Source organism: Gopherus flavomarginatus, chromosome 2 (assembly GCF_025201925.1).
Source record: "Gopherus flavomarginatus isolate rGopFla2 chromosome 2, rGopFla2.mat.asm, whole genome shotgun sequence".
In the NCBI taxonomy this organism is placed as follows: domain Eukaryota; kingdom Metazoa; phylum Chordata; order Testudines; family Testudinidae; genus Gopherus; species Gopherus flavomarginatus.
The window spans coordinates 79,116,554-79,132,187 of NC_066618.1; the positions used below are offsets into that span (position 1 = coordinate 79,116,554).

General features: G+C 39.7%; 1 protein-coding gene across 2 annotated transcripts in view; it reads right to left on the reverse strand.

The window, feature by feature from the left end:
• The window catches only part of ABHD5 (abhydrolase domain containing 5, lysophosphatidic acid acyltransferase), a 42,334-nt gene that overhangs the window by 21,970 nt on the left and 4,730 nt on the right, over positions 1–15,634 (reverse strand). For both annotated transcript variants that reach the window (XM_050938495.1, XM_050938496.1), the window contains exons 2-5: positions 7,186–7,271; positions 6,558–6,930; positions 3,109–3,263; positions 124–235 (exon numbers count right to left, since the gene is read on the reverse strand). In XM_050938495.1, the coding sequence (XP_050794452.1) occupies positions 124–235; positions 3,109–3,263; positions 6,558–6,930; positions 7,186–7,271 (726 nt within the window). The remainder of the gene's footprint in view (positions 1–123; positions 236–3,108; positions 3,264–6,557; positions 6,931–7,185; positions 7,272–15,634) is intronic.

Sequence of the window (15,634 nt, forward strand, 5' to 3'; positions counted from 1 at the left end):
AATGCAACCCTACAATAAAAAGCCAGGATGCATTTATGGGGGCACTGAGGGAGGAGGAGAAGGGTGGCTGTTGAATTATGAAACAGATTAATTTCAAAAATATTTTGGCAAACTTATGCTCACCTGGGTGACTGTACATTGCAGTGGTAGATATATTCAGTCACAGTGTTATCATCAAACATAGAGGAATATTTTCGCTTGAAGTCTGGTCTTAAACGCTGTACAAGGCTTAATCCTGTTAAAAAAAAAAAAGAAGAAAAAAGAAAAAAAAGAAGAAGTTTAAAAAATAATTATGGGGGAGCTAGTAGTGACCTCCTTTATTTAGGCTGACCAACACTTTCCCATTATAAAAAGGTCCTGGAGGTTGTGGCTGAGATAACTTTGGACAAGTCACCATCTCCCCTTCCATCATCTGGTATTCCTTAGGAAAATTCTGGAACCATGCATATCAAAACAAATGGACACAAACATTCTAAAAAGAATGGGCACCACAGTGCATCAGACCAGCAGCTGCATTTCCCCAACCCACACACACACGCTGTATGGGGAAGGCCCGAGAGCAGCTGCAGCAGAGAGGGAGTAAAGGGGTCAAGATAGAGGAACTGGGCTGGGCCAGACTCCACTAATCCAACTCTCCAGACCCAGCACATGGCTCCAACAAACCATTCCCCACCCTGAGGACTCTACATGGGGTAGGAGCACCCCAACTCTTGGCAGGGAGGATGTGCTGGAGGAGATAGCCAGGCCAGGTTCCTTTCTTTAACTCCTGGACCTTGCATATGGCCTGAGTGGCTCATAACCCCTTCTTGGAGGAACAGCCTTTCTCCTGTTGCCAGCTGATTTATTTAGTCCTGTAGCTCAAGATGTAGATGTCTGGGCTGGAGGTTTGCTGGCTGAACCCTACAGATGATGTGGGAACTATAGTAGTTGAATTTAAGGGGTTTTTAAAAACCTTTTTCTTAAAAAAAAAAAAAAAAAAAAAACCTCTAGGAAATTACATACAAAAGCTACATTATAAGAACAACATTATTTTGTTGCAAACTAAGCTCTTGAAACTAAGCTCTTGAAAATTAGGGAATGTCAATTAAAGTTGTCCATGCAATCCTCATTCTGTCCTTTTCTACACATTAAGATATTGTTCTTAGCTTTCTTTTCATTTTCAAGTGGTTACCTTTGCAACCTTAAAAGAACGTTATTTTAACATATTTTGTATATGTAATCATATGAGACAGTGTTAGCCTAACTCTACTCTCAATGAAGCCAATAATCATTTTACCATTGGCTTCAATGATAGCAAAGTTAGGACACTGTTGAGCTGTTTTGAAAATCCTATCCATAATCCACTATTAAATGCCTTATCCAGTATCTGGGGCATGAATGAGAGATTGCTGGCTGAAGGTCAACCCAGATAAGACAGAATCGGTGCTAGTAAAAGGGGGTAGCAAACTGAAGACAGTCGAAGACTATATCTCCATCTTTAACTGAAGATGTGACCTCACCACTTATGACTTGGGTTTATAATCTGGAGGTAAGGTTCAATCCTCAAATGCTGGTAAACAGTCACAGCAACAGCAGTGATCATAATGCTGCTTCCCCCACCTGTTTCTGGCCAAAGGGCTATGAACATTTATGTAGACCTTGTCACCGTGATCCATGTTGTTATAACCTTGAGATCAAACTATTGCAATATACTTTATGTAGGGTTACACTTTAAATCAGCTCAGAAACTGAACCTAATGCAATAGGTTGCAGCTCACTTATTAAGTGGAGGTTTTAGTCATGAGCATGACACCAATGCTTGGTTATTTACACTGGCTGTTCATCGTATTCTACATAGAGTTTAAAGTGCTGTTTTAGATTTACAACACCAAAACTGGCTTTTGGACCTAGTATTTGAGAGACTGCTTATTTCTGTATGCCATCCTGCTACAAATGAAGTGCCTGCACTTCAATAAAGTGGAGAGACTACAAGCAGGGCATTTTCTGTGGGTAGCCCAATTCTGGAATACACTTTCCACTCTGTCATAAGTCCAAGTTTATTGATCTTCAGGTGACATTGCCAAATCTTTTTTTCCTAGAATGTAGGGTGAGAGACGGAAGTAAAGAGCTGCGATATATTGGTGTGTGCTGAGATCAGTGGTTGGAGTGTGAGGGTCATCTCCCTTTCCAGTTTGAAGAAGACTGCTGTATTTGCTTTTGTTGATCAAGTTGGTTTGTATTTTTAATGTTCATCAAAGACAACTTGAACCTTTGGATAGGCTTTTTTGTGCATGCTGTCCAGATAATTTAAAAAATGAATACTCCACATTAAATCAAATAATGGAGTTTCTATCTTATAAATGGATTTAATTATTCTCATCCCCTCACCAGAAAGAATCTCACTCCCTCATCAGAAAGTCAGAATCTACAGTTAATCCACATATAATAGGAAGAAAGGAAACCCATTCCTTATGTGAAAAAATTGAACAGATGTTCATGAAGATTTACAACAGAAGCTAGGATTGTTGGGTTTTTTTACATCTATTAAAGACGATGAACAACGGTTGCATTTTAGAGAAAATTTTCTTTGGCACAGCAATCTTTTTTTAAATTAGAATTTTTACATTCTCCAAAAAGAGTGGAATACTGTTAAGAATAACTAAACTGAATTTTTAAGTTAGAGGCATCATGTTAGCTTTATTTTTGTGCAACTACTTGATAACTGAATAGTCCTATTATGTAAATTATAAAAGCCTCTACTTCAAAGAATAATCTTGTTTGCAAAGTAACAAATTAATATGTCCAAAAGGCTAATCACCTTAGTCAAGCTTTTAAAACACACAAAAGCCTCTTTCCAGTTTGCATATTAAATTATATTATATATATTTTAAAGAATACAGGTAGTTCAAATGTAAACAAAGGCTAGATAGTCCACTTTTTTTTTTTAAACTCATGATAGATGGGTGATGTGGCTCCAGATACTTTATGAAATAAATGATGGGCCAAAAACTACTTATAAGAAGGCAATTAGCAATTATAAGAAGGCAACATCTTAATGAAGTGTTTGCTCTGTATTCATATTTAAAATAAACAGAAATAGTACTTTAACAAACATTAATTAGCACTCACCAAAGGGTCCTGCTAACCTGAGCCCAGCTAATGGGTTAAATGGACTCAACATAGCTCCTAGTGCTTTAATCCAGATTGGAATTGGTCTTTCTTGTTCAGCATTGTCAGGCCTCTCTGGAAAACCCCATGGCTCCACTAAGATAAGGTGCTTTACCCTGTTGGCAAAAGAGGTTTGGGAGGTTTAGTGTATATAAAATGGTTTGAAGTCTCTCACAATTTATTGTGGAATGAGAAATGTTAAAGCTAGCTATCTGAAAATTAAATAATCCACATTATTCACCACCGTCATATACTATGATCTAATTTCTGATCCCAAATTAGCATAAAGAAGTAAAATCGAAGAGAAGAATCAACACAAAACCAGCTATTAGACACTGTATTCTGTGAGAGAAAGATGAGATTTGTCTTTGTAAATCAGGTAGAGGGTATAGCAGAAGGGGTAATCACTAGCAGCCAGAATGGATTTACCAAGAACAAATCATGCCAAACCAGCCTGATTTCCTTCTGTGACAGGCTAACGGACTTGGTGGATAGGGGAAATGCAATTGACATAATGAATCTGGACTTCAGCAAGGCTTTTGACACAGTCCCACATGACATTCTGGTAAGAAAGCTAGAGAAATGCTTGCTTAGCATAACTACCATTAAGCAGATACACAATTGGTTAAACAATCACAAAGAGTAACTGTTAATGGAAGGATGTCAGACTGGAGGTCTCAAGTGGGGTTCCAAAGGGATCTGTGCTGGGTCCAGTGTTCTTTAACATCTTTATTAATAACCTGAATGTAGGAAGAGAGAGCATATTGATCAAATTTGCAGATGACTCAAAACTGGAAGGGGGAGGAAGGGGTTGCCAACACTTTGGAGGGCAGAGCTAAAATTCAGAGGGATCTTGATAAATTGGAGAACTGGGCTATAGACAACAAAATGAAATTCAACAAAGACAAATGTAAGGTGCTACACTTGGCGAAGAAAAACCAAATGCACAAATACAGAACGAGGGATAACTAGCTTGGCAGCAGCACTACTGAGAAGGATCTTGGAGTTGTGGTGGATCACAACCTAAACATGAGTCAGCAGTGCAAAAAAAGCAAATGCAATTTAGGTTGTAGTAACAAAGGCATAGCATGCAAGTCATACAAGGTGACCATACCACTCTACTCAGCGCTGGTTAGGTCTTAGCTGGAGTATTGTGTCCAATTTTAGTCACCAACGTATAGAAAGAATGTAAAGAAACTGGAAAGGATTCAGACATGAGCGACAAAAAGATTATTAAAGTGCTGGAATACATATAAACAAAGGCTGAAGGAACTGGGTATGTTTAGTTTGGAAAAGAGGAGATTAAGGGGGGACATGAAAGCAGTTTTCAAATATTTGAAAGGCTGCCATAAAAAATGATGGAGAAAAGTTTTCTCTTGCCAGAAAGGGCAGGGCAAGAGGCAATGAGTTCAAACTACAGCATAGCAGATTTGGATTAAATCTCGGGAAAAGCTTCATAACTGTATGAACAGTAGGACAATGAAACAGACTGTCTAAAGAGGCTGTGAAGCTCTTTCACTCAGGCTTTAAAAGGGAGGCTGGACAGCCATCTATCTTGGATGGTTTAGTCATAACAAATCCTGTATTTTGGCATGGGTTAGACTAGATGACCCTTGTGGTCCCTTCTAACCCTATGATTCTATGATCTGGTGTTTAAGGGGTTTGATTGCTGCTTTTATTTAAAAGTAGGCAAGTTAAGAGTCCTGTGGCACCTTATAGATCAACAGACGTCGGATGCATGTGGGTATTCACCCACGAAAGCTCATGCTCCAATACGTCTGTTGGTCTATAAGGTGCCACAGGACCCTTTGCTGCTTTTACAGATCCAGACTAACACAGCTACCCCTCTGATACTTTTAAATAAGCCACTTAACAAACCCAGGAGATACCCAGAGATGCTAGAGAATAACCACAAAAATAACTCCTCTCAAAACATTAATCTAAGGAATATTTCAGAGTCCTCCCACCCAAACGTTAATAACTGCAGCTCTGGAATAATTTCGGTAGCATTTGTTTTTTTAAATTACAGGTTTCTGCAGCACTAGACATGCATTAGAGCAGTGGCTCTCAACCTTTCCAGTCTATTTTACCCCTTTCAAGAGTCTCATTTTTCTTGTGTATCCTCAAGTTTCACTTCACTTAAAAACTACCTGCTTACAAAATCAGAAATAAAATACAAAAAAGTGTCACTGCACACTATTACTGAAAAATTGTTCCTTTCTTATTTTTACCATATAATTATAAAATAAATCAAATGGAATATAAATTTCAGTGTATAATATACAGAACAATTCATTATCTGTATGAAATTTTAGTTTGCACTGACTTTGCTAGTGATTTTTATGTAGCTGTTGTAACACTAGGCAAATATCTAGATGAGTTGATGTAACCCCTGGAAGACCTCTGCATACCCCCAGGGATATGCATAGCACTGCATTAGAGTGTGGGGTCTGTCTTCCTAGATTCATCCCTACTAAGATCCCCCTTATAAGAGATTCACCCATTGGAAGAGGTAAAACAATATACTGTATTTTCATTTAAATACACAGATTTAACAAGTAAATTACTTTTAGTTTAAACCAAGCAAGTATTTATCTCCTATTGGCTAAGAATCTCTGATTTCTAACGATAAGTTGGAGAGAAAAATGCAGCCATCCCTATACCTTAATGTTAACCTACCAGAGTGGGGAGAGGGAAAAATACTAAAACAGAAATGTAGGTTACTTTTAAAAGGACACATAATACTCAAATATAACTTATTTGATGATAATATCACAGTCTGATTAAAAACAGAAAAAGAGACATATGATACCCTTATTTATACAAGGATCGGGAAACGGGAGATGGCAATGGACTCCTAAAATTGGAAAAATCATCTAGAGGTCATTAATTTGTTGGTTCATCCTACCTACTATGGGAGTTATGTTATTAATGTTTTTATTATGCAAATAGATCTGCAGCTTTTGATGTCTGAACAACTTGTAAATATATACTTTAAAAGTTATATTATGGCAGATTATTAATAGTATAATATTTAAGTCTAACTAGACGTGCTTCAGGATGGCAGTTTTGCTTTTTTGATTCTCATGCATTAACTGATTCTTCTGTTCGGGTTCAGAGCACTGCAAGAGGATGTTTAACAAAAATGGTTGAGGGTCAGAATGTAAACAAAGAATTTCTACTCATATTGTAGTCATATTTTTCTACTCAGAACAAAAAACAATTTGCATTTGGGGTCTAAACTAGATAGTGTCTCTTTAAATCAAGTCTTGAGCTAATTTTTACAACTAAAACTAATTCAGAAAGAACTTGGTTTTACATTCTGCTGCACTTCAAATGAATACAGATGTGTAGTATTATCATTAGTAAGAGAAAGCAAAGATTTCCTTTATCCCTTTATTTTCACATACCTTGATGGGTACTTCAGTGAGTAAGCAGCAGCCAGGAATCCACCCAGATTATGGCCAAGTAAAATCATTCTGTCCAGCCCTACTTCCTGTCTCCATTCTTCTACAGCTTCTACAAACTGATTTTCTGCTTCTTCTGCATCAGTGTCAAACTGTGGTCTACTACTACGCCCAAATCCCAAGAGGTCAAATGCATAAACGGTCCTATTTTCGCAAAGCTCTTCAAAATTGAGGGCCCAAAGTCCAACACCTCCTCCAAACCCATGGAGGAGAACAAGTGGAGTTTTATATGAGAGGTCCTGAGAGAATGTTAGCGTCCATATTTTATTTCCATTGGATATGAAGACATATCGTTTACTGTATGTGCTTGTGATACCTGAAGGAAAAAAACAAACAGTTCAGATACTTTTTATTTTGTTAGTCATATCTAGCAGTCTGTTCAGTGGAAGCCCAGGGCAGGGATACTAGGTATCTTTCAGATCAGGGTCAAAGATCTTAAATAAGGGAACACTGAGAATCTATATTACAGTTATATTTGCTTCATTGCAATGCATTTAAAATAGCAATGCTTGTTTATGATGAAAAATTACATGAGATCTGGGCATACGCCAGATGTGTAAAAATTACTTACACTTCAGTATTTTCTCCTCAGCTTCTTTCAGATGCGGCAGTGATGTGGGGCACCATGCAGGAAGCCAACTAGATAGCCATCCTGACCTACAAGCGCAGTAAACACAAAATAAATAGATTTATAAATAAATTGGAATATGTATAAACAAACGACCTACATTCTGCATTAGCTGAAGCTTTAATGATCTTCAAGTATTGCCCCAAGTAGAGCACACATGTACACTAGACCATTATGTACAAGGACCACGAGCATGACACGAGTTTCAGCCTTTACCTTCTCCTGACTTATTGGTTTGTGTCATAAGCTTAAGCAGTAACACAACAGGGAAAGTCTGATGTGTGTGCCTGGTGAAGCTGCAGATAGCACAGATCAGATACACACAGAGCAGGTGATTATAGCAGAAAGACAGTCAATCAGGATTCAGATTTGATAATCTGTGTCTATTGCCATTCAATAATATTTAGTTACCTTTACAACAGTCACTCTGAATCATGACCTTTCTGTGTAAAAAAGTGATTTGCTTAAACCATCAGAATTTAGGAGTTGTGTTCAATTTCTCAATAAACACGTTTAAAAACAAATACTATATTATCCTCTCAGGTGCTCAGCTCTATCAGTGAACTGAAGGCACTCCGCATCTTGCAGGAGCAGACTCTTAAGAACATTAAAAAAAAAGTTAAATAAAAGTAAAACATGCATCCCACATCCCAAGTTTCATATTGTGGAAGTTCTGAACAGCAGCAGAGGCAATGGCATAAGTCTGTAGATTTAGGAAGATTGCACTACATTTCTTTAACTACAATTTTTGTTTGGAAGAGTCTCTTTACACCCATAAGGGTTAGAAACTTCCAAGGTTCCAATTAATTAATTAATTAACTAACTGATTTTAAAATAAGGTCAAAGTCTGCAGAAAGTGATGGCACCCTCCTGGGAAAATTCCCAAACTTCCTATGCCAAGTGGACTTTTCAAATTCTACCTCTTAAGTCAGCTCATTAGGCATTGGCATCCCAACACACAGGCCCCAACTTTCCAATGTGCTGGGGGGTGCTCAACCCCTGGCACTGCCCCAGGCCCTGCCCCCACTCCATTCTTTCCCCCCAGGCCCCACCCCCACCCCATTACACACCCTCGCTTCCCCCCCCCCCACGCCATGAAATAGCTGATCACGGTGGGTGGGAGGCGCTGATCTGTGGGGTCCACTGACAGGCGAGAGGTGCTGGGCAGGAGGGAGTTGATATAGGGGCTGAGGCTCAGCACCCATCATTTTTGGATGCTCCAGACCCAGAGCACCCAGGGAGTCGGTGCCTATGTCCGAACATGTCTGCCATACATTCGCATGTTGATTTTTTTAAATACTAACAGTTGAGGAAGAAACACACAACACAGCTAAATTAGAATTTCAAATCAAACTAAAGATTACACATTTTCAAAAACCTTTTTCTCTTAAAATCTCAGTTAAAACTCTTTTTCATGTCAGGGTTTTTTTAACATCATTTTGCCTCAATTATGCTTTCCCCCCTTTATGTTTCCACCTTTTTGTTTGCTCAGACTCTTGGCATTTGTGAAAGAAAATAAAGCAATTAAATATTTCTTCTACCAATGCTAAAGACTGTAGAACACTGCACCCAAGGATCACCTTAATGCTCTAAGGGACCAATCCAATTCCCTTTAAGAGTCAATGGAAAGATTCTCATTTTAAGTCACAGAAGTTGCATCTGACCCCAAGGCTCTCTTCCAAATGTAATTGAAGTCAATTTCAGAGTAGCAGCCCTGTTTGTCTTGTATCCGCAAAAAGAACAGGAGTACTTGTGGCACCTTAGAGACTAACAACTTTATTTCAGCATAAGCTTTCATGAGCTACAGCTCACTTCTTCGGATGCATAGAATGGAACACACAGACAGGAGATATTTATACATACAGAGAACATGAAAAGGTGGAAGTATGCATACCAACATGAAGAGTCTAATCAAGTATTCTTGCACAAAGCAATTTGGCCAACTACTGATCATCAACTTGTACCATGATATTTAAAACAGTTTAATGAAAATTATCAATTGATATAATCAATTTAGTTTTAATTAATTAATGTCTTAAAAACTGATTATAACAACACCTTGGTATCAGCTGGGCCATCGTGTTAAATCAAATGTCTCTTCTAATGATATACTAAGCTGAAGAATATTACCACATGATCCAATTGCTTTTCTTCCCACCCCCTCAAACTGATACTGTATAAATGTCTAAGTCATATCTTGATTAAAGAAAAAAAACCTCAACATTTTTTTAAGGGGAAAAACATTTTTCGCAATAAGGAAATTTCTCTACTGTTAAAGACAGCTGTAACAAACATTTCAAAACGGTGGCAGTGCAGGTCTGCTGGTTATCCCCAGAGTTGTCCAGATCCCCAGTTCCCATGGTCTGGAGAGTCACAGTCGCCTCTACAGGAGCCTGCAGCACATGTCCTCCCCACTGCTCAGCCAGCCCAAACTGAGCTGGGCTGCCTCCTTTTATCTGTCCCTTCCACCTGAAGCATGCGCAGCAGGGGTAAAGGGGTGTGGTCTCCTGTCCCAACTGATGGATTTCAGCGTTAGTTCCCTGATTGATCAGGCCCCAGGGGCCCAGTGCTGGGTTGGTACACCCAGCATACTGTTACCTGTATCTTTTCTTTGGGACGGGCAAACTTCAGTCTTCTGAAAACAAGTATTTAGTTTCCTCTATCTGTGGTAAATCTGTCATATTTAAATGACTAAAAGTAGCCTTATTTTTAATTGCCTATTTTAATTTCTGATAAATAAATTTGCACCCTACAACACGTGGATTAATTATTAAAGGAAATTCAATGTTTAGCGTTCTCAGAACTAAGCAAGTATCTCTCTGTATTTATCTGAACTAAAGGTTTTTCATATTTTTCATTCCAGAGTCTTAGTTTCAAGCCTTTAAAAAAATTTTTTTTGAAGACTGAATAACTCTTTGATATGACAAGCAGCTAACTGAAGAGCAGTAAATGGTGACCCCAGATCAGGCAGGCAAATGGCCAGGGTAGCTTTATTATCTACATATCAAGCTTAAACACTGCTGGGATTGAGAAGCGATGCACACAAGGCCATTTGACACGTAGAGTATGTAATCCTGACTGCAACAGGTGGAGGGCAACAGTGAGCATGTATTAAAAGGACACAATCAATCTGAAATCTAGTCAAAGTTTAAAGTGGTTTCTGGTCCTACACTTTCCCCAGAATCTTCCTGTCAATTTATATAGCTTTACAATCATTTTTTTTAAAGTGTTTTCATTCCTCAGTTGCTGTGTGAAGCTACTAAATAAACAAAAATCAACCGATATTGTCTATATAAGGAGAAACACTCACTATACAAAGTGCTATCAAATACACTAAGTAAACAAAAAGGAAGAAAGAGAAAATAACCTCTCTAATCTTTCAGTTGTACTCATTTTTGATGACCCTTGTAACACCAATAGGCAAAAAGAATTCCAGTGAAGTATTTTTTTTTAAGTAGACAATGTCCTTTTAATGACATCTTTGATTTGGTAGAACATTGATACGGTTCCATGCAGGACAGAACCTACAGTTCACACAATCTCCAAGCAAGTGAAGGTTTACCAGCAACCACCTTAAAATAACTTGAGGAATTCTCTAAGGGCTTGAAAGGCGTGAGAGCTTTCAAAACTATGTTCAGTGCATGAGTCAGAAGAAATGTAACTAGGTTGCCATAAAGAAGCAAATTAAGTGTATGAGGACTCCATTAACCACAGCACAAGTAGGCCTCATTCAAGAGAGTACAAATTTGAACCCAGAGAAAGCTCAAACAGCTCCTTTATCTAGCTCATCTCTAAGAAAAGTTAATTGCCAACCCAATCCCTGGTTTAACATCTTTCCTGGCATCAAAGTCAAAAAGTTCTTCATATCATCTAATAAACAACCTAATGAGCCACCTAAGAATGGAGCAGTGTGGAAACAATTACTGTCTGAGACACCCTCCCAAATTAGGTGCACCTGTCAGTATTCATGCTGTAAAATACAGGTGAGGTTGGAAGTTTGAACCACTTGAAACAGGAGATACCATCCTCAGGTTAGGGAAAAGAGGATTTTACAACAGCCACAAGTTTGGAATATCCAGGGTGACTAGATAATCTGGCACTGCAAAGGTTCCTTTAGCTATTTCCCTGGGGATTTCTTAATTTTATTATCAAGAGTGGATGCATATGGAGAGGTGAGTGGGGACGTATAGTCTTGTCAAAGTCACATGTTTGAGAATATTTGTACTCCCAATGCAAAGGGTCTCAGAACTAGCTATGTAACAGCAGTCCCACTTTGCATTCTGTACATGCACTGATGCTTGTTGGCAGAGAATCTGAAACAAACTAGCTGAGCTCCAACACACCTTTCTGGAGTACACTGTGGTTGAGGTGGCCATGGAGGTCAACACAGACACAATATGGACCATTTGTACAGCAATTAGATTTGATGCTTTCCAGTGAAGTATCATCCCTACCTCTTCTGTCATCCCTCAACAGCCTGGGTGATTGACTATTTATATACACAGAATCATAGAAATGTAGAACTGGAAGGGACCTCGACAGGTCATCAAGTCCAGTCTCCTGTGCTGAGGCAGGACCAAGTAACCTAGACCTCTCCTGACAGGAGTCTGTCCAACCTATTCTTAAAAACTGCAAAAGGATTTCACAACCTCCCTTGGAATCTTATTTCAGAGCTTAATCATCCTTATTGGGGATTGGTCCTGCTTTGAGCAGGGGGTTGGACTTGATGACCTCCTGAGGTCCCTTCCAACCTTGATATTCTATGATTATTAGAAAGCTTTTCCTAATATTTAACGTAAGTCTCCCTTGCTGCAGATAAAGTCCGTTACTTCTTGTCCTACTTTCAGTGGACATGGAGAACAACTGATCCTCATCTTCTTCATAACAGTCCTCAACATATATGAACACTTACTACTGTAGGTTGCCCCCCCACATAGTCTTGTTTTCCGAAGCATGCCCAGTTTTTTTAACCCATGTGGACTGGAAGTTAGATGTAGTGACCACAGATGCAATTTGGATGAGAGATTCCAAGGACAGGAGATACGCTCCAGAAGTGGCACATGAATGTTGATAGAATGGATTACAGCTCATGTTCTACCCCACTATCACTACCCTCAGAGACTACAAATCCTGAAGAGTGTGAAGCCTTGGAGAACACACTAGAAAGCTTAAAACACAAAAAGTGAGAACCCTGGTGGATGGTATCCTTTGCAAATAGCAGTTCGGCATTTTCCACAAGATCCAACTGTTTTATGGAGCTGCTTCATGGTTAACTTGGAAGCCAATTTTTTCCCCTTCCAATTGGATTATCACCCTATTTATAAAGCTGTTCAGAAGAATTTCAAGCCAAAACATTCTGTGATTACTTTAGTGTTACTGAATTATCCAACTGTTTTGCAACATTTAAAGTCCTGCACAATATTTTGAAAACTACTGCACAATATTTCCAGGAAGCGTCCTGTACATCATACCTCCTGATTTCAACAAGAGTCTCTTGGTAGCTTATTACAGAATATTGCTACATTAGGTCAGAGGTAAAAACGCCTTCCTTGTATATTTACTGTGTCTTGAACTTTGTATTTAGAACAGTCAGTACCTACTTTATCAATGTTAAATTATTTAGAAACATTGCATTTTGCCACTTGAAGTTCCCTGTACATATAAACAGCATGTTACATTGGCCCCTGACTTCCCAGATACTAAGAAGAGATTGTAAACAAGATAAGTCATACACAATGAATCTTTTCTGATTAGTATAGTGATATTCTAGTACCACCATGACATTAGGAATAGTTGTAACAAGCTGCATATTCAGGCAGGAGAGAAGATCAACGTTATACTGGTACTCAATTTTGGTGCAGCTCCCCTACCTGAAATGGAGCAGCAGATGGGTACTAGCTCACTCCGCCTACCATGTCCCTAGCCCTCTTCTCTTCTGTCTCCCAGCAATTCCTCACATCCTTTTCCGCCCCTTGTGTATTTTTTGTTTTCTAATTTTTGTTTAATTTTGATGCCTTCTTTTGCCACTTCCCCGTCCCTCCATTCCAGGGTGTGTGAGGGGGCATTCACTGATGCACATAGGGTCAACCATTATGTGCTCTTGCAGCTGAGATGAGTACAAGCGCAAAGTTTAAATGATCAGATTGCTGCCTGAGCCTGCATCCCAGTACACTCAGGCTGCTTACACAACTGGCCGTCCAGTACTACAGGCTGACACAAGAGAACAGGAGATCACTAAGCACATCTGCAGTCATGAGAGAGGCATATCTGTAAGGCCTTACCAAATTCAGGGTCCATTTTGGTAAATTTCATGGTCATAGGATTTAAAAAATCATAAGTTTCATGATTTCAGCTATTTTAAATGTGAAAATTCACAGTGTTGTAATTGTAGGGGTCCTGACCCAAAAATGAGCTGGGGGGGGGGCTGCACCAGGTTATTGTTGGGAGGGGTTGTGGTACTGCTACCCTTACTTCTGCTCTGCTCCTGGTGGCGGCGCTGCCTTCAGAACTGGGCAGTTGGAATATGGTGGCTGCTAGCCAGGAGCCCAGCTCTGATGGCAGAGCCACCCGCCAGTAGTGGGGCAGAAGTAAGAGTGGCATGGTATGGTATTGCTACCCTTACTTCTGCGCTAGTGCTGGTGGGGCACCTGGCTAACAGCTGCCGCCATGCAGCCGCCCAGCTCTGAAGGCAGTGCAAAAGTAAGGATGGTAATACTGCAATCCCCCCAATAACCTTGCAAACCCCCTACAACTCCCTTTTGGGTCAGGACTCCCAATTTGAGAAATGCTGGTCTACCCCATGAAATCTGTACAGTATAGGGTAAAAGTACACAAAAGACCAGATTTCATGGTCCGTGACACGTTTTGCATGGCTGCAAATTTGAAGGGCTCTACATATCTGGGATCATTGAGTTTTTCCTGACCACACCCACTCTCCTTTGCCTGTGCTCCAAATCCCCAGACATGCTTGGTATCCCTTTTCTCCCCACCCCCACAGCTTGTGAAACACTGCCTTATTGCCTCACATTTCATCTAAAAGACATGTCAAAGTACTGCAAAGGCATGGAGGACAATTAATGCTAACAGGTTAGGAAACCAGTCCTTTCCTGCTGTGATTTTATCAACTCTGGAGGAGCAGAAACATACAAGGTTCAAGGATCAGACGCTTCCCCTTTAAAAAAAATACACCTTTACCCCGATATAATGCAACCCGATATAACATGAATTCGGATATAACACGGTAAAAGCAGCGCTCCAGGGGGGCGGGGCTGCGCATTGCGGTGGATCAAAGCAAGATCGATATAACGTGGTTTCACCTATAACGCAGTAAGATTTTTTGGCTCCCGAGAACAGCGTTATATCGGGATAGAGGTGTAATTTACAAAGCAGTCACAGCACCAGCAATAAGAAATAAAGACCGTGTTTTCTGCCCATCTTGCCTGATAAAACATTATTTTACGCTTGTATTTCAACACAGAAATCCAAACAAATCTAACTGAGAACATTAACGAAAAAGTTATACTAGTAAGTAAGAGAAAGTACTTATTATACAGGACTGAACTACAGCCTTCCTTCACTTCTGTAGCCTCATGCTATCCAGATTTTCTTATCACTAACCACCACAGGTTCCTGCTTCTCCTCCTCCCACACTGTCAGTCACTCAGGACTTTGTCTTTAAATCCCTCCTCTTTTCCCTTTAACTTTAGCCCACTGTGACCTCTTCCCCTTACACAGCTTCAATGACTCACAAATCTACCTCTCTTACCCTGACTTCTCTCCTGTTATCAAAATCTCTCATCTGGAGCTCCCACTTCCTGCTCAACCTCAACAAGGCAAAAACTGAGCTATCCATCCATCTTTCCTTCCCCTCTTCTCCCTTGCTGTCAATACCAATGACACCCTGAAAAGCTATGCTAAAGGAATGTCAAATTTGCAAAGTCAAGAGCTCAAAAGTTAAGAATGCCAGAAAATAAGGTTGCAAATGTAACCATAGGGAATAATCAGGAGAGACTACAGATTTTTTTTTTAATGGGCAGGTTCTTCATTTGTGTTTTCAGTTTTCCACCCTTTAGTTCACCCACCAAAGGCCCTGTATTGTGGTGACCCTCTTGGGCTCACAGTGCCTAAATGCTGTTCCTCCCAGTGCAACAGGGAGTTGGACCAGTCTGCAAGAGTGAATATACTGCATCACAAAAAGGACCTAAGGCACAATTCCTCCTAGTGCAGCTCCTTGCTGCATAAATGGCCCTACTGAGCACAGAATGAATTGTGAATGTAGTACTAAGGAAAAGTTTGTGCTAAGCTGCTAGCCCTGTGAACAGAAGTCTTCATTTTATCTACAGTATGGGTGGCAGTAGCAGACTTCCCAACACTACCTCCCAAATATCTATTA